The sequence below is a fragment of the Acipenser ruthenus genome, chromosome 14 (assembly GCF_902713425.1).
Source record: "Acipenser ruthenus chromosome 14, fAciRut3.2 maternal haplotype, whole genome shotgun sequence".
Taxonomy (NCBI): Eukaryota; Metazoa; Chordata; class Actinopteri; order Acipenseriformes; family Acipenseridae; genus Acipenser; species Acipenser ruthenus.
This window is the reverse complement of record NC_081202.1, coordinates 15749543-15775015: the sequence shown is the minus strand read 5'-3', so window position 1 is coordinate 15775015 and position 25473 is coordinate 15749543. Positions and strand designations below refer to the sequence as shown.

The window sequence follows — 25473 nt, the reverse complement described above, 5'->3', positions numbered from 1 at the left end:
CATACATGCATTTTTTTCTATTAACTTATTTAAAAAAAATAATGAAATGCTGGATACTGTTTGTCCACAGAGCATAGGTAGCTCAAGTGGCAATACAAACATCAATACACTGCTCTGGCTATAACCAAGCTTGTCTCCATGATAATATTCAATCTCTCAGTGTCAACTGTGCCAAATGCAATGTGAACTACTGTCTATTTATGCCTAAATTGAGTCTTAATTGTACTTGGAACCTAGCCGCATGTAAACCCAGGTTTGTGCATTACTGTAAAGCCATAAATATTTGCTACTGAAATATTTGGCGAATCACACCCATAAAACCTACTTTGCTCCAGAAATGTTGGCAACCTGTTGCAATATACAAAGTATGTATTGTTAGTGGAATTTGATATTTCGTGCTAAAAATGTTTTTCCCCCCCCATAAGCAAAAAATGCAAATATTTATGCCTTTACAGTATTCTACTGAACAACCTACTCTTCTAAACAGAGGGATCAAAACAATCTTGCTTCTTTTTATCGGCTAGTTTCAATTGCCATGGAAACCAGACCAACTTTTTTAATTTCTTTTTTTTTTTTTTTTAATTGCCAGTGGATGCTTCTGTAATCCAACTCCATTACACTTCTTTCTGGGTTTCTCTACTTGACTTTCACATCCCCTCCCCACACACACACTACAGTATGCTTACATGGTGGCCACAAATACATTCAGTCATCCTTAACAAAAAAGTGTGCATCTGTTACAACTGAAGTGATCAGTGCAAGTACTGTACATGTTATCTCAAGTTACCAAAGTCTTATGAATGAATGGCTTAATAGTAGGCATTAGACTAAAGTTTATGTCTAGGCATTAAGCTTGTCAAAGTATTAAAACACCTCCAAGCAGTAGCGAGCGGTACTAGTGAAAGCAAGTGTTACATCCTATTACAATCACAGCCTACCTCAAACATGTCTTTTTAAAGTATTGCATTGACTGTAATTGTTATATTGTTGTTAGAAGCAGAAGCAGAATGTTACCACTTTGTGACTGTTTATTTCTCTTAATCCTTCGCATGTATAAAAATGCTGTTTTGGACATCTTTGGCAATACCCTAGAGTTGCCTTGCAATTCAGTCCTGTATAGAATAAAGAGTTGCAGGAGTTTCTTCTTCAACCTTTTTTTCTAGTTTAGTTGGAATCACTACCCACTTAGACACATTGTATACAGTACATAAAAAGTAGAAGTAAATGTATGTATACTCGTTTTAAAATTCTGTCACTAGCCATTTTTTTCTTGAGGAAAATAAAATTGAAAAATTACATTGAAGGTGCTTCTTTTAATGACGTACTAATAACAAAAAAAAAGTCAAAAGCCAAGGATGGTGAACTGCTGTTTCTGCTCTTAACTGTAGAATGCTGTGATTTGTTTCCATGGTTACTAGTTTCAAGGACACCTTACCTTTGTTATTTGCTGGATTGTCGATGCTGAAGTCACCATTCCACACAACCATCAGATCTACTGGGAGGCTGCTGATCTCCATTCCTTCATATAAGTACTGAAAAGACAGAAACAAGTCATTTTAAAAAATAAATAAATAATAATTTGGAGAAATGTTGCTGCAGAGAACTGGGGAGTTCTGAGTTTACTCCTGGTCTTTTGTAAAGTACTATTTCAGTTGTTGTAATCCAAAGATATAGATTATGGTGAAGCTATTCAATAATTTACATCAATATCTTACTTCAGTTGGTTGCTCATCTAAAACCTCTAAAATAATCCACAGCTTTATCATTTTGCTTATACAATATGTTTTTATACATTTAGATTTAGCGAACAGAAAGAAATGTGAAGTCAATAAAAATTTATAGCACAGTAAACTGCAACATTAAATTATATTCATATTCAAGTCTAAATTATATTTTTTCAAGTGCTAAGCCAATACAAACAGTGACTGTATGTGTGACCCCAGGATACTCCACCTCATTATATCCCTTTCCTGTCTCCCTGCACAATGAGTAAAACCTGAAGTTTTCAAGCTCTGTTGAACTATCCTGGGTAAATTATTTATTTAATGCTGTACTACATCCTCACAAAATGTAGTACAGCATTAAATGGAAATATTGGCTGATATAATGCCCAAGGCAAAATACAGTTTGCAACTATAATACCAAAATACTGTTAGTTGCAGACTGTTCGGTATGCAGGGTGCAATGGGGAGATTCTTGGCATAGTGATTTATGAAACATGGATATATTTATGATAATTAACAAACAAGGCAGGCCTTAAATGTTCAGAATGTGATGGCTTCAAAACAGGGTTGGAGGCATGGAGCATTCCCTATACCATGCCTACAGAGAAGAGACCAAACTGGCAATAGTTCAAAATATCTGGTAAGGGTAATGCAACAGTCAAATAACTGCCATGTGCCAACAGCAAGTGGGGAAAGGTAATCCGAATAAATGCTTAAAAAAGAAAAAAGAGAACGCTGATGTAATAGAACTTCTGCATTACGCCATCTTTCATCTCCTATAATTTGTGGATTATCACCTGGGAGAAGTATATGGGTTTTTTGGTTGTTTTGATGCTGTAGCTGTGAGTGCATTAACTTACATTAACTTGTGCCTCTAGCTAATTCAGTTTAAATGACATCCAACTGGTTTGTGAGATCTGTGATTAGCGCCTGGGCAACCAAAGCGATTAACAGAAACCGAGACTAAATGCCAGCCAGACAGTCTGCTTTGTAGATTTGAAAGATCCCAAAGCACCACCTTATGTGCATTTCTACTAAACTAGGAAGAAAACAAAAGGTTACATAAAGCTTTTATTAATGACAGGGTAAAAGTCTACCATTTCATTAAATAAATGCAGAGTATGGTACTGATTGTTTTTTTTTTTTATGACTTGCATCTTTTCGGTATCATTAATAAAATATAAGGTTATGTATTTATGAACTCATTTACTTAACGTGTGCATTTTTAAGGAGGGCAGTAGATATGAATAAAAACACTACTCATGTTAATAGCATTTTTATGGGAATGCCCAAACTATATACAATTTATGTGATTATTTTGTGTGTTGTATTGTATACAATAGCACTGGTTTTCATGAACCATAATCTTTTCATTGTGCTATACTGTAATATGTTCAGAAATATGCTGGGGCAGTAACTCAAAACAATCAAGCAGTGTGCCATAGTGAGCGGACCCTGCAATTTATCAGAGTTCTGACAGTGAGCTTAAACTATTTATTGGAATGCTTTCAATTTCTTCTTGTAATTGCTTGGGGATCTTCTTCTTCTGTGCTAGTGAGGACAATTGCTCCCTGGGATAAACTAGAATCTGAGACTTTGTGTATTGGATAATCCTGGGAACACTACACAAGTATAGCAGGATTGACAAGTAGAAGCAGTGGAATTACCTACAACTCCCTGTGACAGGGTAACCCAGCCCCTGTGTGTATTTTGTTTATTTTGTGTTATTTTGTATGGTCTATTGTTGTTGTATGTATTGGTGCAGGCGGTGTGGTTTTAGTAGTATTTAGAATGTATGTATTTGGGCACTGTTTTAGCTCAGCAGGGAAGAGTTAATTACCTTCCCTACCAAATCACTTCACATGCAGACTGTGCCTGAGCCGACTGAATAATTAAAAAGAAATCAAGCTCAGGCACGATGTATAAAAAGAGCGGATTAGCTGCTCCTCAGGGTTGGGTTGTCCAGAGGAGGAAAGAGACTAGAAAGAACAGAGATTTAAAAATGTAAGCAATTGCTACCAGTGCTTGTTTTACACCAGCACGATATGCGTTTGTTTAGTGTCTGCTGTGTTTTGTCTGTTTGTTTTGGTCACCGTGCCGTTTTCTTTTACAAAGTGTTTTGTTTGTTGTTTCACTCTTTTTATTTATTTATTATTTGCAATAAATATGTGCATCAGTGCATTTACTTACAGTACTCTGTCTGTATTTCCGAGTCTGACATCACCCACAAGCCATGCTAACCACAGCCCCATAGTCCAATCTTTCCCTGCAGCTGTGACAAGTGGGCAATGGTGAACAAATGGGGAATAAAAACAGACGGGCCAAATACTAAATATTCAATAAGCTTAACATCTAGAATTTTTTTTTTTTTTTTCATACTTCGATCATCATCAGTGCCACACCTGTGTTTTGCTTGAAGAGCTTCCCTTTTTCTTATTTAGACAGGAGGTATCTAAGGAATACTAAAAGCAATAACCAGCTGCCTCTATTTATTTTACAAACCATTCAGGTATTAAATAGATCTTTCAGATAGTGTTCAGATATTCATTTAGCAAGAAAATTGTAATTATGGCAAGAGAACAAAGCCACCAGGTATCAGTGGAGGCTTGATGGTGCAAATCAGAGCCACGCAAGAAATACAGGCAAACAATAACAGGCTAATTTATCAGAAATCAGGTGTGAACCTGAACACTAGCTGTGTTTATTTTAATAACGTTTCTGCTAGATCGCGTGTGTGGAACAAGGAGTAGAACTTCTACCATGTCCGTTCTACCGCATGATTTAAGAGAAGTAAATTAAGGAAGGTGAGTGCTACATTGAAACAGTCACAGGGGCTGTCAGGTAAAAGGTTCACTTTATCCCCAACTACTTGTAGGATTGTAGCCAAAACTGTTAAGCAACTTGTACAGATCCATATCATTATTTTCAGGCAGGTAACCTAACCACGTCAGCTTCAGCAGAAGGTGCCACTGAACCTTGGAAGAACTTGACCTGCATCTCCAGTAGCTATTCAAGATACCAGTGGGGTGCAGCATCTAGCAGCTGCTTTTTAAAGATAGTACAAGCACAAATCCAAACTCAGTGTGTAGGATCGGTGGTGCATGATGCAGGACGGAGCTATACAGTAAACCACTTGTACCGTGTGAAGTTCTGTCAATATCTTTTAGCCTGCAACACAAACTCATATAAAAAAGCATTCTCTTACTGGACCACTAGAATTGTACACAACATAAAACACTTTTTCTACATTTAGTTTCCTAATAGTTTAATAGGAAGTACATTATTTGCTTAGAAAAAAAATACAGGGGTGCCCCTAGAAAAACCTGAAAATGCTCAATTTTAGTTCTATATAAGATATTCTATTAGACTTGTCTACAACACACCAGAAAATATGTCTCTCATGATAATGTGAAGCAAGAATAGTAATCTATTTTTGAGTAATCTATAAAAATTGAGGAAATATACCCTTTGTACAGAAGTTTTAAATATCGTTGTCATTTGTCTCTCGACATAATGCATTTTATGAAGAAGCATCAATGCTTTAACTTACAGAGGTGTTCTGGCATTGGACACTGGAGCTATTGAAGCGTAAGGCAGGGACCCTCTTCTCCACTCCCTGGATGTTGAGGACACATTCGTACCCTCGCTGACCAGACTGAGGCTGGGGTAGATTCTTAGCTCTCAGGGTGACAGGCTTCACCACTTCAACAGGGACAAGGATCTTATCTGCAGGAAGCAGCTGTGGGCATTCCTGAGACATAAGAATTACATTCATGTTAAAACCTCATTGTGAATTAGTCATTTTTACACTCACACTCAAATGCATTAAATGTGACCATACTTAAAATACTGTATATATTTAATTGATAGACAGATTTTGTGTCATGTGTTCAAGCAAGTTAACTACAAACAAGAAAAATAATAATGAGTAGCCAGACAGTAGGCCTGTAAAAAGCAGTGTTTATTTAGTTTGAGGAATAATCAACTACCTTAACATCAGAATTTTTTGCTTCCATGTAAGAAATGTTCACAGCATGTATAACATACAGCAGAGACAAAGTGGAGGAAAGCATAGATATGTTTTGTTTCTCAGAATAGGAATTAGACCAACAATTCCTTCTGCATTGTTACATTTATGATAACACTTGTTTGAAGTTCATTAACTTGATTTGATTGTGTTACTTTGAATAAGGGCTTGTGTTTGCATATAAAAAAGTCATTACAGATAATTGCTTTATCAGATTGACATCATTTTCATTTGAATTGAACATTAAAGAACCTGTCCCTTTAGAGACTAGGTAATAGAAGGGATTTATGTTTGGGGGCTTTTAAATCTAGGACCTGGGTTCAACTCTGGTCCAGAAGGAGAAATCAAATCTGAAAGATCCCCCTGTGGAAATAATGAAAACCTTGCCTTGGAGATCTGTTCATTCAGACTGTTATCCACTCAGCCCCTGTCATGAATCTCCCAGTTTCAGCCCTGAAGTAAAGCTGCTTTACCTTTGATCCAGATTCCTATTCAGTTCTAATAGAACTGCCTTTATTATTACATGCACATCATTATAACCAGTAAAATATCTGCAATGAAAGAACACATTCATACGAACACTATCAGCAGTGAAGTATGGTGTAGGATTCTACAGCATGGAACATTATACTGTAGTATTTCAAAATGAACCAAACATTCCCCTCCTGTTATAAGTTCTAAGGAACTGGTACTTTTCCCTCCTCTTTAATATATGCATAGACTGCAATATTTAAGAGCAATAATAAAGAGGTTGCAGATAAATATAAAAGATACAAGTTATTAGACTATAAAGCCAAACAGGTTGATAAGATTCAGCCCTTATAAATATATATGTCCTGACACATTCACAATGCCTCCATAAGAACTCAAGGTGTTGCGAGGTCAAACATACTTATGTCAGCAACCATTATGTTGATATAATGTAAATAAGGTTTTTGTTCTAAGCTTACTTAAATATGGAAACATGCCTCCACCCCTTTGCATGTATAATTTCTGGCAATTTATTGATAGTGGCTGGCGGTTTTATGTTAAGAGTTATTAACTCCAAATATAAAAACGGAATAAATGAGGGCTGGCAGGCTTTAGGTTTCTTCTGAGGTGTGTGTTCTGCAAGAGTTATTTTTTCAAACCAGGTTATTAAGTCGTTATAGGGATAGTACCCTTTGCCGCAAAACAACTGTCATAGTGAGGCATCTTGCCAAGAGATACAATATCCAAACAGCACACTACAGCAGTCAGCTATTGTGTTAGTGCACTGATACCCTGCTGTCTGGACAGTTCCAGCCTGAGAAGGGGACCCATGTTGAGAAAATGGCAGAGATCCATACATTTATTGTGCATGCTCAGGGGGGACATTGTTTTACTATTGTTCCGTCCCAATACAAAATTAGCCACAAGACTAACAATAAATAATACAAGGAAAGGTTTCCATGGCCAGAGATTTTAATTTCTACACAACAAACAGTTTTACAATATAGGAAAAATGTATCGTATACAGTTCTTAATATCATTTTTCCAAGATAGTTTTGAGGGGATTACAATACGTTTTTAATCAACTTTTCACCTATGCTGGTGAATATTCAACTGTCCATTATCCAGCAAAGCAAAGTATTTGCAGCTTGTCTGATTCTGTGAATTTCTTCTCTGCAATGACATTATGCTGAGTTAAATCACAACAACCATATCTTTATTGAGAAGGACAAATGCCTTGTTCAGGCTGAGATTTCCATAAAATCATGTGGGCTGAATTGCCAATGTTCTGTTCTTCAAAAACGGAATTCTTCATCTAGGTCCTTCCTCTATCAGTCTTAATATGCAAGGCCAGGTCAGGATATTCTTGTCAGTAGCTCACAAAAGGTATGTAGAAATCCCTGGAACTCACTGAATTACTTTTAACGGAGCTTGAACTACCAGAGCAAAAAGTTAGCTCTCTGCTGGTCCTGTGTCCACTCACCTTTTTTGCCATCTCTTAGACCACCAGAGAAGGAAAGAACAATTTCCTTCCATGATAAAAACTCTGTTGTTATACTGCCAGCCTCTGTTTAGACAACCCAACGATGCATGATATGCAGCACAAAATACATAAATGGGATTTGGATAAAAAAAGCACCCAGACAGTAAGCGAGACATCTTGTAACCATCTTCTTGAGTCAAGGTGAATCATCAAAACACACCACAGCACTCTGAGAAACCACAAGCACTTATCAAAAGGTACATTTGGGGTTGCTCCTCTTTAATGTTATGCTTTGCTACAGGCAATAGCATTTTGGTTTTGTGCTGAAACACAAATCTGTTTGTTTTTTTTTAGGGGGGGGGTTCATATGCCCACAGCTGCTAAAACTGATACCTTGTAGAAACTCTGTAGGAGGTTCTGTCAAGAGTTTTCTTCAAGCTAAAATGAGTAAGGGAAAAGGCACTCTGCTTACAGACTGCCAGTGACTTTCACTTGTTTGTTGTGGCAGAGGATGTAACACCACACCACTCTCACCTCTGGGCCAAAAAGAAAAAAAAAACATTTGTCTACTTACTTACTGTGTCAAAGCATTATACAATGGAACCCCCTGCTTCATAATGATATAGAAATCAATATATCTTCTCACATTAGATGCTAGCAACATTAAAACACCACTTAAAGTGCACCTTGGTATGGGTGTGATATATCAGAATTATTATATAAAGATATTGTATACTGGTGCTGTACTATGCAAGATGATATCCACTCCACAGGATATGGGCTGGAAAGCAGCTTGAATCTTACAGTAACATATACATTTGTTTTTAATAATATATAGTTAAATAAGAATAATCAAATTGTAAAGGTATAGGTACATGTTTACTGCTGAAAAGTGAGTCCCGTGTTCTAGAAATTTCTGCCACACTTCCATGGAAATGGTTTTCCATGCAGTGTTCTTTCATATTCTCTGTTGAATTTTTCTCTGTCCTCAGCTGACTTTGGTGTTTGGGTTTTTAACGGTTTGCTTTAGAGGCTACCGCAAATATTTAAAATCTATTATTTTTTTTATGTGATATTTCATACTGAAACCCAGTTTCTCTTTAAACATCACAGAAACCTGTTCCAATGATTACTGAATTAGTTACATCTGATTCTGTCTCCAACCTGTAACACATAAACAATTAAAATGAGTCTTAACTTCAATTATGCATGTTTACTGTAAATGAACTGACACTGTCTCAGAAGGGTTACACTAAATCAAATCAAATTATTATTACAGTTTATCATTAATTTGCCCTCCTGATTGCTTTCTTTTTCCAACAGTTCTGGTGGGAAGTGTGTTCGATAATTAGCACTGATACAGAAAACAGAAAAAAAAAAACTAGATCTGCCAAAAACTGCAAATGTTGTCCTTTCAAGAGTAACTGATAATTACAATCATCTAATAGCTGTTTTTTAAGGTAAGGTCATCTATAGTGCATATCACAACACACTGAAAACCTTGTGGGTGCTAATCAAGGAATCATTTCTGACTGCAGTTGTTACATGTTCAGCTCCTGCAAAGTGGTGCCCCCCATTCCAATCAGCAGGCAAGGAGATTTGACGCCAATTTCTTCACACTAAAGGTAAACACCGGCTCTGGCACTGCATTTAAATGAACAATAAACTCATTATTATCCCTAGGTTCAATCGCTATATCCCTGTGTGCTAATTAGATATGTCAATTAAAAACGCCCCAATAAGCAAAGCCAGTTCAGAAAATCGATCAGTCAATCTCCTGTTTTGCACTTTTTCAGTTACAGGGGAAGCAGTGTTCAGGTTCAGTTAAACTCCGCCTAAAGCCTAAATTATAAAAACATTACAAATAATGATCCTACCACCACACAGAACAACAACCTGCTGAGCCTTCATGATAACTTATCAGAATACAGTACAACCTCGCTATAACGCCCTTCATTATAACAAACCTTTGGCTATAACGTACTTTGAAACGATTCATGTTAGATTGGTTTAGAATAAAAGTTTAGCTTCAATTCGGGATTTTAGCTTTTTGTACTGCATTTTAATTCTTTAACGAATTGGATAAAGTAAAGGCAGAATACTGCATAAACAAAACAAACAGGTACATGTAATTCTTCTTTTATTCACAATATCATCTCATTAACTTACTCCAACAGTATTGCTCATTTTGATTGTCCTTTTGCTATAACGAACCCCTCAATATAACAAACAATAGGCTAGGACCACAACAGGTTCATTACAGCAAGAGCGTACTGCACTTGGTTATTTAATAGCTGAATGCCATATACCGTATGTTAAAAAAAAAAAAAAAAAACATCTGTCACTATAATTATACAAGCAGCATACCATTGTACAAAATTACAGGGATTGCCACATGACTGCATAATTATTTATTTATTTTTAAAATAGTACTGATACCAGCTGGTACTAGTTTGTAAAGTGACATTACTCTCTATTAAGGACGGTGATAGACCAATCAAACAGGAGAAATTAAGGTTTGTAAGTGGTGGTAATATTTATTATTATTATTATTATTATTATTATTATTATTATTATTTGTTTATTTAGCAGATGCCTTTATCCAAGGCGACTTACAGAGACTAGGGTGTGTGAACTATGCATCAGCTGCAGAGTTACTTACAATTACGTCTCACCCGAAAGACGGAGCACAAGGAGGTTAAGTGACTTACTCAGGGTCATACAGTGATTCAGTGGCTGAGGTGGGATTTGAACCGGGGACCTCCTGGTTACAAGCCCTTTACTTTAACCACTGGACCACACAGCCTCCTATAGATGCAGAGACCATTAATGGGCTACAGTTGTAAACATTATATGGGTGATGCCATTTTACAAATAACTTTAAACCTGAAATAATTTTTTTTTTTAAAAACATGTAAAGGTTTTCAAAACCATTTATTTTGGTTTTCCAGTTTAAACTTTGAAAGGTAACCTGCAGTACAGTATATTTTCCATTAGCCAATTTGATCAAACTCAGTCATCAACACACATACCATTGCCAGTAGTAATGCAAGGAAAAAAAAACATGCAGTTTCCCCCCTTAGACTTCCATTTTTTTTTTTTTACACATACACTCCGTGAATCACCGAGCACAGGAAATCCAGGGTTCCTGTATAGGACTGTAAATTAACTCAGAGCCTTGGGGTAGAATAAGCTAGACACAAAGAGAGGAAACATCGATTCATTAGTTTCACAGCTTCCCAGCCAGTGAATAAACCTCGGAGAGAAAGTGCCGGGAGATGAAATATTAAATCCAGACCTAAACCAGAAGAAAATCGGGCAGATATAGGGTTTTCAAGTTCTTATTTACTTTGTTTCTTCCCAATTTCTACATTCATTGTTTGTTTAGTGCATTAGCCTTTTTTTTATAGAAAACTCTTTGATTACTGAATTGTATGGCTCATTTCCAGTAACCCAAGCTCCCCTAAATAAAGCATTCCTGTGTGCTTAAACATGTGATAGAATGTTTGATTTGACTTTATACAAACCCTTTTGAGGTTTGTGTTATCATTTCTCCTACCTTAAAGTGATAGTCAGTAAAAAAAAACTAGGATTACAACAGAGCCTGGTGTTTCCTGATTTCATGTAGCCTTTTGAACCAGGCTCCTATCTTCCAGGCCTTATTAATACAAAGAAGATTAGTGCATTCTTGGTTGAAATAGTATAAAACTGCAGGTGTAAAATTAATTTAATATAATGACAGAATTAAGTTAAATAATAAAGGCTGTTTAATTTCTGTAGCATAATTTTTTTTATTTGTTTTTAAATTGTGTTTTCAATATTAATGGCCTATTATGAATCCATTTGCAAATGCAAACATTTTCCTGGCTGGCAGCTTCATCTATAGATGAACTCTAATGGGAAGCAATGATCTTACCTCTGACTGCTTGACCCTCCCCTCCTGAAAAGAGCAAGCACGTGGGTCATGGGTGCACAGATGCCGGTATTTACACCAGAGGCACTGATAGGGGCTGTTAACACAAGACAGGCACCTGGCAGACAATGAAATAAACAAACACACAACATTTATTCATATTCAGACAATGTAATGCTGTCATTTCCAGAATATAACATTCACCCTTATACAAATCTGGGGATCATTTCTGCATGTTATATATGAATTGTACGTTCAATATAACGTGCGCAGCACACTTGGGTTACATTATAGTGTTACAGGACTGTGAATGTCTGTGTATGAGTATCGGACCAAGTAGAAGGGAACAAACCGAGGTGTTTACATGCTGCGAGTGATGATATAACCCATAGAAAGAAGACTGCAGTGCTTTAATTCTATTAGGTAAATACTACTTTATCATTAATATGAATGTATGTTATTTTCTTATACTAGAATATATAACTTGAAAAACTTACGAATTATGAACACTACAGTTGTAGAAGACAAAACTTGTGTTGGCAAATGCCAGCCCAGTTTCCTTGGACTTCAGGTACAGCTGAACAATCTGATGATCTCCTGTGAAAAAACAAATTATACACACATTGAGGAATCTCTTCATCTGTTTTGACACAAAGTCATTTCTTGCATACACACATTGCACAAAATCATACAGTGTATATTGTTATGGTGAGTAATATACTGTTGAGATGAGTTCTTGTTTCCCCTCCAAATGCCCTGGGGTTGTTTACCAATTAGAGAGAGACTGTGAGGCAAGAACTGTGGAAATCCGCAAGCTACGCTGTAGGAAAAGAATACAAAATAGTAAATTCTGATCCTCAGACTGAGGAGTTACCTAAAAAATGAAGATACTCCACACCGGGGGAAATGTAATTTACAGACACCTGAAAACTGTTGTTACTGCAGTCATTTTTTAAAACAAAAAAATAGGCTTTCGAAATAACTCAATGCACCAAAAGTTAGAACCTCTGCATTCCATTACCTTGCAGGGTCTTAAACAAGCAACAAATATCTCAGAATAAAATCCAAATGGGAGGCATTTCGTAAGCTAAAGCCTTCCTCATTTATATATGTTTTGCACGAAAATATAAACCTTTCATAGATCATTAAACTGTATAGGATAGTGTGTCTCGTTATCAAGATTCTATACAAGATGTAAAACAAATAACAGATTGAAGCTTTGGCAAATTTTGCAGTTATGCCTATGGAATATATTGTTTGATTGAATGTACGCTTGCTTTTTACCTATCTCTTGAAATGTCAAAGGCTTAGGTGTACTTAATTGTATCAGTCTTTGCCAAACTATGCACTGTAATTAATTTTTGTATTATCTTTCCAAGGCAATGGGATATGATCAAAGCAAGCTGACGACCTACACTACAATGAGTAACACTCCATTAAACGCATGTGATGTGGTCTCATTAATTACACAGGTCCAAAAAACAGACAAAAGTTAAAATACAACTCTAAATGTGTCTTGTAATTTATGTGTTTTTCATCCTGGTTTGGTCACAAGATTAAATAAATCAAAGCCAAGACCTCCATTTTGGCCAGTGCAAAGTCTTTGGAGATGCTATTAGGACTAGTTGCTTTTAACTTTTATTTTATGTTACCATTGAGCTAATCTAAGATGGCCAACAGCAATAGAATATACTTAAAAACTAAACAGTACATGCCTTGTATCTGGACAAAATAAAAATAATAAAAAATGATTAGAGACAACTCTGGATCCAGGTAACACATATTTTTAAATACTGAAAACCAAATCAAATGACGAGAAGAGTCACATTAACATGCTTTATATCCATACTAGAATAGAACTTAAAAGCAACAACTTTAAAGTACATTCATGCTTCCCCTCGCGAGATTGTGAGAATGGGGAGATTGTTTTGAAAACATGTACTGTGAGTGCCTTTTCTTAAGATGTACTCAGATGCATTAACACTGAAATAACAGTTATTTCTGCAAATCGGAACAGATGACAAGGTCTCCAAAGACCCTTTAAAGCCCTTTGATATAAGAGATTGAAACAAATAGCCAATGAAGTGAAAACATGCAGCTACCAAGTTCTATTGTTTGAGCTAATGAAGAGGCTCATGTTTAATGCAAAAGAGTCACCCAGACCATGCTACATAATGAGAATTATGCTCTCCTTTTTATCTTAAGGACTCATTAATCAATCAAAGTAAACTTTACCTGACAACTAATCCATCTAAATTAGTCTGACTGAGTACTGCCTTGGCATGCCCATCTGTGCCCATTCCTTTTGGCAACTCTTGCTAAGCATGCTTTACTTAATGACACAGAGATGTGGAAGGAAACCCCTCCTCCCACGATATATCAGATCTACTACAGTACATGAACGGAGGTGCTAATGATATTGTGAAATGGCGAAGTAACTGTGCAGGAACTCTGTCAGAGCAACAAAGCTGAAATTCAACTGATTATTTTGGGAATCCATGATCTCATTAGGGAAACAGTTTTACAGACACAGAAAACAGTTGGAAGTAATAGAATCTCTGGTGCATTAAACATCAGACTGCAGTATTTTCAAACTGGCTGCTAATGACCAAACTAATAATCTGTTTCTGCTGGGCATTGCCCATTGAGGGTCCTGAGGCCTAGTTTCAGCAGTGTTCTGTGGTGCCTGCACTACTCCATACTCCACCTGACACCCCCTGTCAACATTTTAAATCAAAAGAGAAAGGGAATGGTAAAAGAACCTTCTCTCCATGCACAGTAATGGAAATCAGGTCTTAAGTATATTCTATGAATCAGTACATTCCTTTACATATATCACATATATTATTTGATTATTTTCTTTTGATTATTCTTTTTTTTTTTTTTTTTAAGTATCCTTGGTCTCAGCTTGTTAAATGTTTCATATTTAAATATATTTACTAGTTCATGCTCACCTGGAATAATACAACATTTTTCCTTTTGATTGCTTCACATACTGCATTGTGTTGAGCACGTTCCAGACTAAGTAACTTTATAGAAAGAAAACCCCAAGATAACGAATTAAATAGTTTGTGTCTTATATTGAAGAATATATCCACATTGTATCAGTAAAAGCATGATTCAGTCTACATGAATATTAGTATTTATGCACATTTTATTTATTTTTGATTTTTTGGGGGGGTATACTGTATAACTATTTATATTACCTCCTTTGTAATCCAAACATACAACTGTTTTGTTTTTCTTTGGGTGGGGTGAGGGTAATCAACTTTTTGACACCGAACCCAACTCTTGCATTTTCTACTTGTGGGTTAAGCAGTCAGTATCATCAAGTGGATTATCTTCATGAATCAATGCTGTCAATCAATGGTACACTTCACTCAACCGGGTATTCTCATAAAATCAGTACTGTCAACTGCATGCTTCAATTACTAACTGCAAGCCATACCGTGTGCAATAATATATATATATATATTTTTAAATGTTTTATTTAGCCAGGGTTACATTTTTTTTTTTGTGAGGCCCCTATTACAAGTTTATTTCCATCCAATTGGCCCAATGAATCATGTTGTAGCAAACCTAAGGTTAACCATATCACCTTTATTCACTGAAGTGCAAATGACAAAAACAGTAGAAAAAACATTTGGCATCATGGTTTAGTTTCCAGCAGTTTTACCGCTCAACATATGGTTTAGTGTTTAAAGTTATTGATGAACTACTTTCATTTACATAACAGCAATATTTCTGCATGTGAAACCATGTTCATAGGTCTTATACAGAGCCCAAGATACTCTATAATTGTATTTCTTCAAAATCCAATAGCTCTCAGGACCTGAAGACGGCATACTAAAAGCCTTAATAACAGAGCTTAACGTTTCAATTAGCAAACAGGTAAACTGCTCTGTCTGTCAGTGGTGTAAACTAAATGCTACTCATGGGAGAGACCCTGAGTGGTTTGTCCAATGCTGTGGCATGTGAGTTAATAGGGGTCTTGATATAAGTGTGATCCCAGGCAGTCTTCTTTACCTTTGTCTGTAATGATTCGAGGAACTTCTTTCTCTGCTGGTGAAATACACGTAATGCGATTTCCTACCACCAGACCATCCATCTCCGCCAAGTCTTCAAAAGTACAGTTTACACCTGCTGAGAGCTCAGGAACATTGTGGGCCTCCAAGATTAGCTGCAAATGGGGGGGAAAAAATATTATATATATATATATATATATATATGTATACACACACACACACACACTGTTGTGCAAAAGTCTTAGACATGTTGCATTTTTCTACTCTGATGCATTATGAGCATCAACAATGTACTCAAAGCCTCCACTAGTGTTTTCTACTATTATAACAACCTTGACTTGCATCAAAAAGGAAAAATATTGAGTGAAATAGCTCTCATCATCTGATTTTCAAGGTGTGGTATCCGAAGCATAATCAACAAGTACAGAGGAACATCATCTGTAATTGACAAACCCAGGACTGGAAGACCCAAAAAGCTGTCTAACAAGGATGAGCAATACTTGAAGATAATATCCTTAATGAATAGAAAGAAGACAAGTGTTGAATTGACAACAGAACTGGCAGAAGGCACAGGTGTCGTTGTCCATCCATCAACAGTTCAAAGCACCTCTGACCATTGTTCCATAGTCCAATTTCTGTGTTCTTGTGCATATTTTAACCTTTTAGTCTTGTATTCTTACTGCAACACATCCACTAAGTCCTGATTTCAAGACTGACCTTCGCACTGTTGATTTGATGTTGAAAAATATATTACAGGAATATGTATAAAAAAGCTTACAACCTGTTCAGTAACATTTTAAATGAGAAAAACATCTCCTAGTAGATGATCCACTATGGGCTGTAGTAGATTGCATTTCAGGTAAACCGATCTCCGTCTTCAATAACTACAGTACTGATGATGTATTCATGACGATGATAATGTGATATTTCTGAAGCTCTTTCTATCTATCTCAGTTGTAGTAGCATGACAAACATTTAAAACACAGTAGACTCCTATATATGTGTTGTCTTCAAAGGCCACAACAGCAATACCCAAAATGATATAAGATAATCGTCCTGTTCAGTACTGGCAACAGAACGTAGATATTTAAATTTATATTTTTAGAAATTTAGAGCTAAACAAGATATGCAGGCTATATATGTGTATATGCCCTTGAAATATTTCAGTCAAGGTTTTCAATGAGGACAATGAGATAATCCATAAACCCTTGGCTTTGGTAGCGGTTCAATGCAAACTTGTTTAAATTAAATAAGAAAAAAAGCATGTATATGTTCCTGAGCTTTGTCTGAAGGGAGACAAAGGTCAGGAACATATACATATTGATTGGAAATGGTGGCCTTACTTTTATTAAAGTGGTCACAACACTTAATTTCTGATATAGGATGCATTATTTCCACAGAAGAAGAGCTGAACCAGGCTTTTATTTTTTATACAGCGTCGTAATGGAAAAGGACATCATGCATGGCTGAAGTGTTTATCAATTTATCTGGCTATAACCTCACTTTTTGTTTTAATGAAATTGCTTTTTTCACAGAAAGAAGAAGATCGTACAGAAAGCACTTGCAGACTATCACATTTTCTTTGTTAATAGAAATCATGAGCAAGAACCACTCATTTCAAAAGAATATGTCAAAAAGTCAAGGACCTGCCTCTACAACTCCCACTTTCCAGAAAAAATCCATTGAAATCCCTTGTACTGCCTTGGGTTATATCTCCTGACAAAGGAAAGCAATGTACATGGGGTCTTCTACGCACGGGTTTATAGCTGTCCCTGCGTCAAGAAGAAAGACAATGATGCACCCAGTACCTTTCACCTATACTTTTGATGCTGACAGATTTACGAAGAACCCTGCAAGAGGACTTTTTATTAAATGTACGCATTATTAAGCTAAACTCTTAGCCGTTCAAGATACATTTCTGTCTGTAAATTAGGTTGAGTTTATTGATTTTGAACTGGAGCATGTATGTAGGAGTATGCAATGGTTTTAAAACTCTGATTTAGCCACAGCTGCATTACTTGGATTGTTTTCCTTTGTAACTGCTATGTTCCCTTTCAATTCGAAGACGACCACCAAAACATTACTTATGGGATATGCCTGCCTATTGGTAGGTATTCACTGAGCTCTCTATATCAGAGCTGCCGATAGGCCCCTTCCTGGATGACATCCTCTGTCCCGCCTACCGAGGGGTTAAAACTGTCATTCCACGGAAGCCATTTCTCTGTGGCTGGACAGTCTGTGGCCCTTGGAGCCCCAGAGCCCCTCCTCCTCAGGCTATTCCAGAGCCCCTCGCAGGGAATCCCCTGCGTATAGGCTCTGGTGGCGACCCCTCATAGCCGCTCCCCATCTCCGCAAGCGAGACGGGTTAAGCTCTCTAGACAAGCCAGGGACATAATGGACCTCAAGGCTCAGATGGCCCAGGTCCTGGAGCTCCTGTAGAGACAGCAGGCACCTGCGGCTCTGGCCGCAGCCCCAGCTCCGCCATCGCCCGAAGTACCGTACCCTCCCTCCCCCAGGGGAAATCACAGTGAAACGGAAGAGTTGTCCCAGCTGACAGAGGAGGACGCGCTTTCTATAGCAGCCTCCTGGGGTGAGACCTCCTTCCCCACCGAGATGGAGGTAGGAGGCAAGCCCAAGCTCTCTGCTGAACCGGAACCTAGCTCCGAGGTGGCCTCGGAAGCTAGTGTGCCACCGCTATCGAGCTCGACGTCGGCACCGATGGGATGCGCTGCAATGTTCTTGCAGATCCCCTGGACGACAGCGGTCAAGTTGTGACGACGGACGCCTCCAACTTGGGTTGGGGGGCGGTCTGGGAAGGCAGAGGAGTCAGAGGATCATGGCCGGACTTGCAGGGACTGCTGGACGTCCCTGCACATAAACATGCTGGAGTTGCAGGCTGTTTTCCTTGCCCTCCAGCACTTCCTCCTGGTGCTGCAGGGAACACATTGGTCCGGACGGAAAACACAGCAGTGGTGGCGTATGTCAACCACCAGGGTGGCCTACGGGCCCTGGGGTTGCATCGCATTGCCTTCCGTCTTTTGACATGGGCTCAAAGGAACATGCTGTCCCTACAGGCAACACATATTCCTGGAGAGGTGAACTGGGCAGCGGCCCTCCTCTCAAGGGAGAGGTGCGCATCCGTCAGTGTGGCGGCTCCACCCTGAGGTGGTGGAGCGCATTTGGGAAGAATTCGCAGATTGATCTCTTTGCCTCGGCGGAGACGACACACTGCCCCCTGTGGTACTCCCTCTACCGCTTAGGCAGTCTATTCGGCGTCGACGCCCTAGCCCACGAGTGGCCCAAAGCACTCCTGTACACGTTCCCCCTGATACCGTTGCTCCCACCATTTCTGGAAAAGGTCCGGTTAGAGAAGGTGACAGTTCTCCTAGTGGCCCCCAGGTGACCCAGGAGAATCTGGTTCTCGACTCTGTGCCAGCTGTACAAGGCCAGTCCTGGGAGATCCCACTTCACCTGTATCTACTTAGTCAGACGAGAGGCACTCTCTGGTAGGGATGCATATTGGACCGCAAAAAACGGTCCGATATCCAGTTCGGCCCTGTAACACGATACAGACCATTGGCGAGTAAAAAAAAAAATCGGTTTGGACTATCAATATCAGCGGTCCATACCGGTTTTTCTCTACTGAAGTGGTCAGCGCTGCCGTAAATCCCAGATCAAGCTCCCAGAGCTGATTCATGGCTCAGGACTCCGTTTATCAGTCTAAAAAGATGCTTCACGTGTCTGTGACACTGCCGGTGTTGTAACCAATTCAGTACCCCCTCAGAAATCTGTATCCCCTGGCGCATTGCGCATGTGTAAAATAAGATCGTCCCACAGGCATGTCTAATTTTTCTTTTGCTCGTGCGGAGGTAAAATACGAGTGATGTGCACGCGCAGCAGTTGTCGGCTGCATTTTGCAATCATTTACTAACTTTTTCGACAGGACAGCATGATTTCTTTGTGATGTGTATAATCAGTTATAGTTTGTTTTCATTAAAAACATCTTTGACATGCACAGCTAAAACAATCTTTAAATAATGAATGCTTAATGTATTAACTATGCGACCTACCTATTTATAAACGATTGTGCCGACTTCAAAGTAGCCTATTTTTTATATATTTTTGGGATTTCAAAACTTGAAAGTTGAAAGTAAATGATCAAGTTTTCACGAATGTTGTTTCTCTGTGGTTTGTGCTATTATGTCTGGAATAGACATGAGTCGTGTAAATGATATAAAAAATGCATAATGTATTACATATAACGTTACTGTTTACATATATTTGTTTACATATGTATTTTATATACAGTACACACACAAGATTGGTATTTACAGTGAGAAACACAAGGGATACCAAGTTAGACAACTGACAACATCTTAGTCTATGGTTGTATTATTTGGTATCCCCTGTGCATTTCAGGCAGTGGGGCTCCTAGAAATGTCAAACTTGCACAGTGTGTCTACCCGTGCCTCATTATCACACACAAAGGGCTTGATTGCTATTGGGTGTATTTACAGTGAGAAACACAGGGATACCAAATTAGACAGCTGACAATATCTTAGTCTATGGCTTTCTGTTTAAATGTTCTGCTATTTTGAATGTTTTTCTATCCTGTTCATTTTCTTGATAGAGAACAACTTATTAAAATATTGTATCATTTAAAAAGATAATTGCTTGAGGGTAAACACTGTCCCATGTCGCATGGGAAAGAGAATTTAAAAGATCACATGACATGTTCACAGGCTCTGGTTTATTACATGACAATATATAGAATTCACATGTTGTTTATTGTGTTGTATACTGTCATAACTTCTGATTAAAGCCTCTGTGGAATTTGGCTTTGTATGTATTGTGTTTTTTGGTTTTTTTACTGTAGAGCTTTTTAAAAAGTTAATGCTTTAAGTCTTCGGAGTATGCAGTGTTTTATTGCAGTATGCAGTGTTTCCTTCATTGCACTAGTTCCAATCTTTTTAAAACCGAGAGAAAGAAAGCTTGCTGGCCCAGTGTTTGTGCCATATACCGGTCCACTCTCTGTACCGGACTTCCTTAAGGTGTACCGGACTTCCAAAGATTTGGATCGGACCACTCACGGAACCTGGTCTGGTCCGCATCCCTGCTCTCTGGCACCCAGAACCGGGCAGGTTCCAGCTATGGGTCTGGCCCCTGAATGGGACCGCTGGTCAGCCCTAGGTCTATCAGACGTGGTTGTGGGTACGTTGCAGAATGCTAGGGCAGACTCCACGGTCGTTGCATTTGGGTTTACAGTCGATCAGTTCCACAAGTGCTTGAATTCCAGCCGCTATGGTAATGCCAGAGCTGAATGTTCCCAAACCACCTCTCCTCTTACTGAGGCCTAATGGTTTCCATGGAAACAAGAATTTCCTCAAATTTACCTAGGAAAGTTCCTTAACTGAAGTTGTCTTCCTGATCAATGAGTAAGAAAAACACAACATCAGTGATGAAAAAGAAGTGCTTTTTTTTCATGGTCACTCACTAATGCACAAAAAACAACAACCAGTCTGGTCCTTTACTAGCTAAGCTTGATATGGAAAATGACAAATGCAGAATTGGAATTACATGCATACTTACCAACACACTGTACTGTGACACAGAAATATTATTTGGGTGAACACTCAGCCGGACGCATTGCTTGATATTGGATGTAAATCTTCGGGGTTCCATGGAGCGCTCGCAGTTCTCTTTTCTAGTACATCTGTGAAAACAAGAAAAGAAATGCAAGACATGTATAATCAGATCTATGTTATCAGTTATGCTTTAATAATGGGTCTCAATTCATATGAAAATGAAGTCCAATTCCAATAAAAAAAGCTGTTGTTATTATGTGTTCCACATCAACGCATTATGAATTTGTGTCCAAAATTAGCTGGAAAATGTGCTACAAAGAAAGAACACGCATGACGTTACTCCTATGAAATCCCATCTGAGTCAATATGAATTGGTCACCATTATTTTCCAGTGCTCATAAAACAATGATGTGGAATCAAAATGACAAATATACCTGTACAAGAGCGTGGTTAGACTAAAACACAGAGATGACAGGTCCTATCCACAAAGTATTACAAAATAATATTTATAAAGAAGCCAAAAGAATGCTTTCAAATCAGTCCACTTCTCATTGTTAAAGCCATAATCTCCATTTTAATAGTTATTTAACAATCCCTTGTGGCTTGAGTCCTCTTAAAACTCCTAGTGAAAAATACTAAAATTACTGTAAGCATTTAATAACAGTTCCAGCATTCTTAAACATTATTTTATTATTTTTTTACAAACATTTGGTCAAACTGCAGCTGAACTTCCTATTTCCTTAACATTTACATTACCTTTTACCATGGTCAGGTCCCTGGTGTTGTGTTAATTTATAATGTCTGTGTTGGAATTTTCGACTAGCATTCAAGTGCTTATATGACACTTGTTCTTAACATCAAGAGGCTAGGGGCATACTGATGCTGACACACACACACGTTTACAGTGTGTATGCAGACGGGACTCCAGCGGGATGTTTAATCTCGCTACAATGAATCAAATAATACCCGGAAATACACAGAGGGCGATCTCCATTTCCTGGTATGGGGCCAGAAGACTGTGACCTCAGGCTCCTTGCATCTGACAGTATGGATGACAGCGACAGTGAAAGTGAGAGTAGCCTAATTTTATCAGTTTCAGACACCTCTTAAGAATGTGAATTATGTAGTGATGGATCTGATGTAGACAGAGAAAACAGGGATTGTCTCCCGTATCAATTCGAGCCATATGCCTCCAAATCAGAAGGTTCAAACTCGGACAGAGACTCTGACAACACCAACACGGACGGACCAGAGGGACAGCAAGTGTCCGCGAAGAATCAGTGTCTTGGCAACACGGAATGGTTAATAAAAACCCTTACGTTTAACATAGATTACCCATAACTGTATAGTCATGTCAGTCCTTAAGTTAACAATATTGATACATGAATTATTGATACTAGCAGAATAAGCGAACGCTGTGGATTGCTACTGGCATGTATTTAACAGATCTCTCTCTATATACATATGTACAGTGTATTAAGGATGTGCACATTTTCGTTTTTTATGATTATTACCCCTAATCATAATGCAGAGATGTCAAAGGCTATGATTTGGTCGTAGCAGCTACTATTTTTTGGAGGTACTGCTTCAGCGCTATGTTGAAGGGGTATGTATAATACTACGATTTTTAATAAATAAATACACGATGGATACTCCCTGAACGTTTATGAAATATTATTTCAATACCATGTTTTTTTGTTGTTTATTTTTTTTAATGAATTAATGGTTCGTAATACTGTATTTCACTGACAGTTTATTGTGGCATTGACATACTAAAATCTCTTAGCCGGGTTGCTTAGTAACCGATTTAAAAACTGAAACTGCCGCACAACTCTAAACAGTTGTTTTTATATTACCGAATTTATATATTACATCATTATATTGCACACTGTGCTTATAAAGACCCTGTGCTTGCACTGTATTTTTTTCTGAAAAAACAAAAACTAAAAACAAATTACTAGTAGTATACCAGTAGTGTTTAATGCAAAACCCTATAAACCCTAATTTTATACATGTATACGAAAATATCTGTACATCCAAATAATAGTTGATCTCTGTTTATCACGGGATGGAATGGAACAGGATTTTTTTTGACAGGACAGGATGGGACGGGAATTAAAAAAATAAATAAATAAATAAAAAGTTACGGGACGGGACAGGAAAAATTTGGACAGGACAGGATGGGGCAGGATTGGAAATGATTACTCTTTCATGGGATGGGATGGGACAGGAACATTTCTGACAGGACAGGATTGGAAATAATTACTCTTTCATGGGATGGGATGGGACAGGAAAATTTCTGACAGGACAGGATGGGACAGGATTGGAAATGATTACTCTTTCATGGGATGGAATGGGACAGGAACATTTCTGACAGGACAGGATGGGACAGGATTGGAGATGATTACTCTTTCATGGGATGAGATGGGACAGGAACATTTCTGACAGGACAGGATGGGACAGGACTGACGTTTCATTCCCGTGTCACTCTCTCATGCAGACACCTCACAGTCTCACACAGAGGTGAATGCACAAGTGTTATTAGTTTGGAGACAGCACTGCTGTTGTATTTTTTTGACTGCATAAATCAGTTTTAAGTAGTTATTTTGCACATGATAGGATGCTTTTGTAATTGTTTACATTTTTTGTGCTGTGTTTAATCCTACAGTAAGGGGTCCAAGTGCATCTCAACGAGTGTAAAATAAACATCTCTCATAACTGAAAATCATGGGATTTGCTTACATGTGATTAAACGGTAATGAATGAGGACACGAGTCGAGTAATAATTTTCACATACCACAATCACAGATATATACTATCACACAACTGTTTAAAGAGAGTTCAAAAAAACAAACACACACACACACACACACACACACACACACTGTATTTATTTAGATCAGAACACTTGAAATTTCTTCAGGACTATCAAAGCCCAAATAAAGCAAAACATTTCAATATTGTGACTTCTTTTTTTTAATTCAATCAAAGTCACTCGAGACATGGTAACCTTGTTATGTATGTTATGCTTGTCATTGAGTGTTGTGTTATATTATTCTAGACTCCCAACATCCCAAGCTGTCAGCATGTATCTTCAATCAGGACATGTTCCATTGTACAAGTGAATCCCTTGTGCTACATGATTTCAATTAATGGCTATTCATTATGTCTAAGCAACACTTATATCAGTTTTAATGAAAATGTCAAGATCTCTTCTTACAGATTCCTGTTATTTTATTTTTTCAATTGATCCAAGCAGAAAATTGTCATGCTTAGGGACATAGTGTTACAAGATTTTAATTCTGGCACGTGTGCAGTTTCTGGTTCTGGTGTTCTGTGTCTTTCCAGTGGGGGACACGTCTTTCACTTTTAGGTACTGTAATGTCACGAGTGACCCTGAAACCAGTTTTCCCTTGTACACGGTGTGAGCACCTTTTTTGAGTGATAGGTGTATGCAGCAGAGATGGATGACTCTTTGACAGAAACAGTTTAATTTATTTGAAGCTTTCCCACAAATGGCGGGAATGAGAATGTAGAGATGGGAGCCCAGCTAACAAGAATTACGTTTTTTGCAGGTATCAGGCTTTTAAAAGACTCACTGAGAGCAGAAACTGACCCAAGAGTGTCACAGCTACTGAAAGCAGGCCGACACAAACTGAACATTTGTGAAACTGCAACATATATTGTAATGACTGTAATGTATTTTAAAAGAATATTAAATCAGCAGAAATATTAAACACATTTTTAAAACACACTATTCAGAAAAAAATGATAATGTACTTTGTATTAGTCTAAGAGAATATTGTAGGATTCCATATTCCTGTTTATTTTTAGTACAACAGTAGAAGAATATTGTAATAATTGTACTGTGTTTTAAATAATATAAATAAATAATATTACAGCAAATTATGAGCAGAATAACAATTTGAATTAAGAAAACTGAACAAGTGTTAATGTTATGAAAAAGGCTTCTCTGTTTGGCCTTTTGGAAGCTGGTCAGACTTAAAAATAGGGTCTTCCCCTATCTTTAATAAGCACTATCGCGCACGGAAGCCTGTAACCTTGGCAGAAGCAGGCATCTGGGGGAACTAAATACAGAGGCTAGGTATTACAAGTTAACAAAAATAAAAAAAAACATGTGTTCTAGATAGAACACATGTTTAAAACTAAAAAAGCTATGTTATACCTATTTGATTTTATTGCAACTAAGCACAGAGGTTTTACAAAGTATTTTGATCTAATAAG

General features: G+C 37.7%; 1 protein-coding gene across 1 annotated transcript in view; it reads right to left on the bottom strand.

Moving 5' to 3' along the window:
- LOC117419781 (plexin-A4) overlaps positions 1–25473 on the bottom strand; it is a 248524-nt gene that overhangs the window by 58587 nt on the left and 164464 nt on the right. The window contains exons 6-11 of the mRNA XM_058985937.1: positions 21233–21356; positions 15645–15798; positions 12116–12215; positions 11622–11736; positions 5275–5475; positions 1436–1532 (exon numbers count right to left, since the gene is read on the bottom strand). Coding sequence (XP_058841920.1) covers positions 1436–1532; positions 5275–5475; positions 11622–11736; positions 12116–12215; positions 15645–15798; positions 21233–21356 — 791 coding nt within the window. The remainder of the gene's footprint in view (positions 1–1435; positions 1533–5274; positions 5476–11621; positions 11737–12115; positions 12216–15644; positions 15799–21232; positions 21357–25473) is intronic.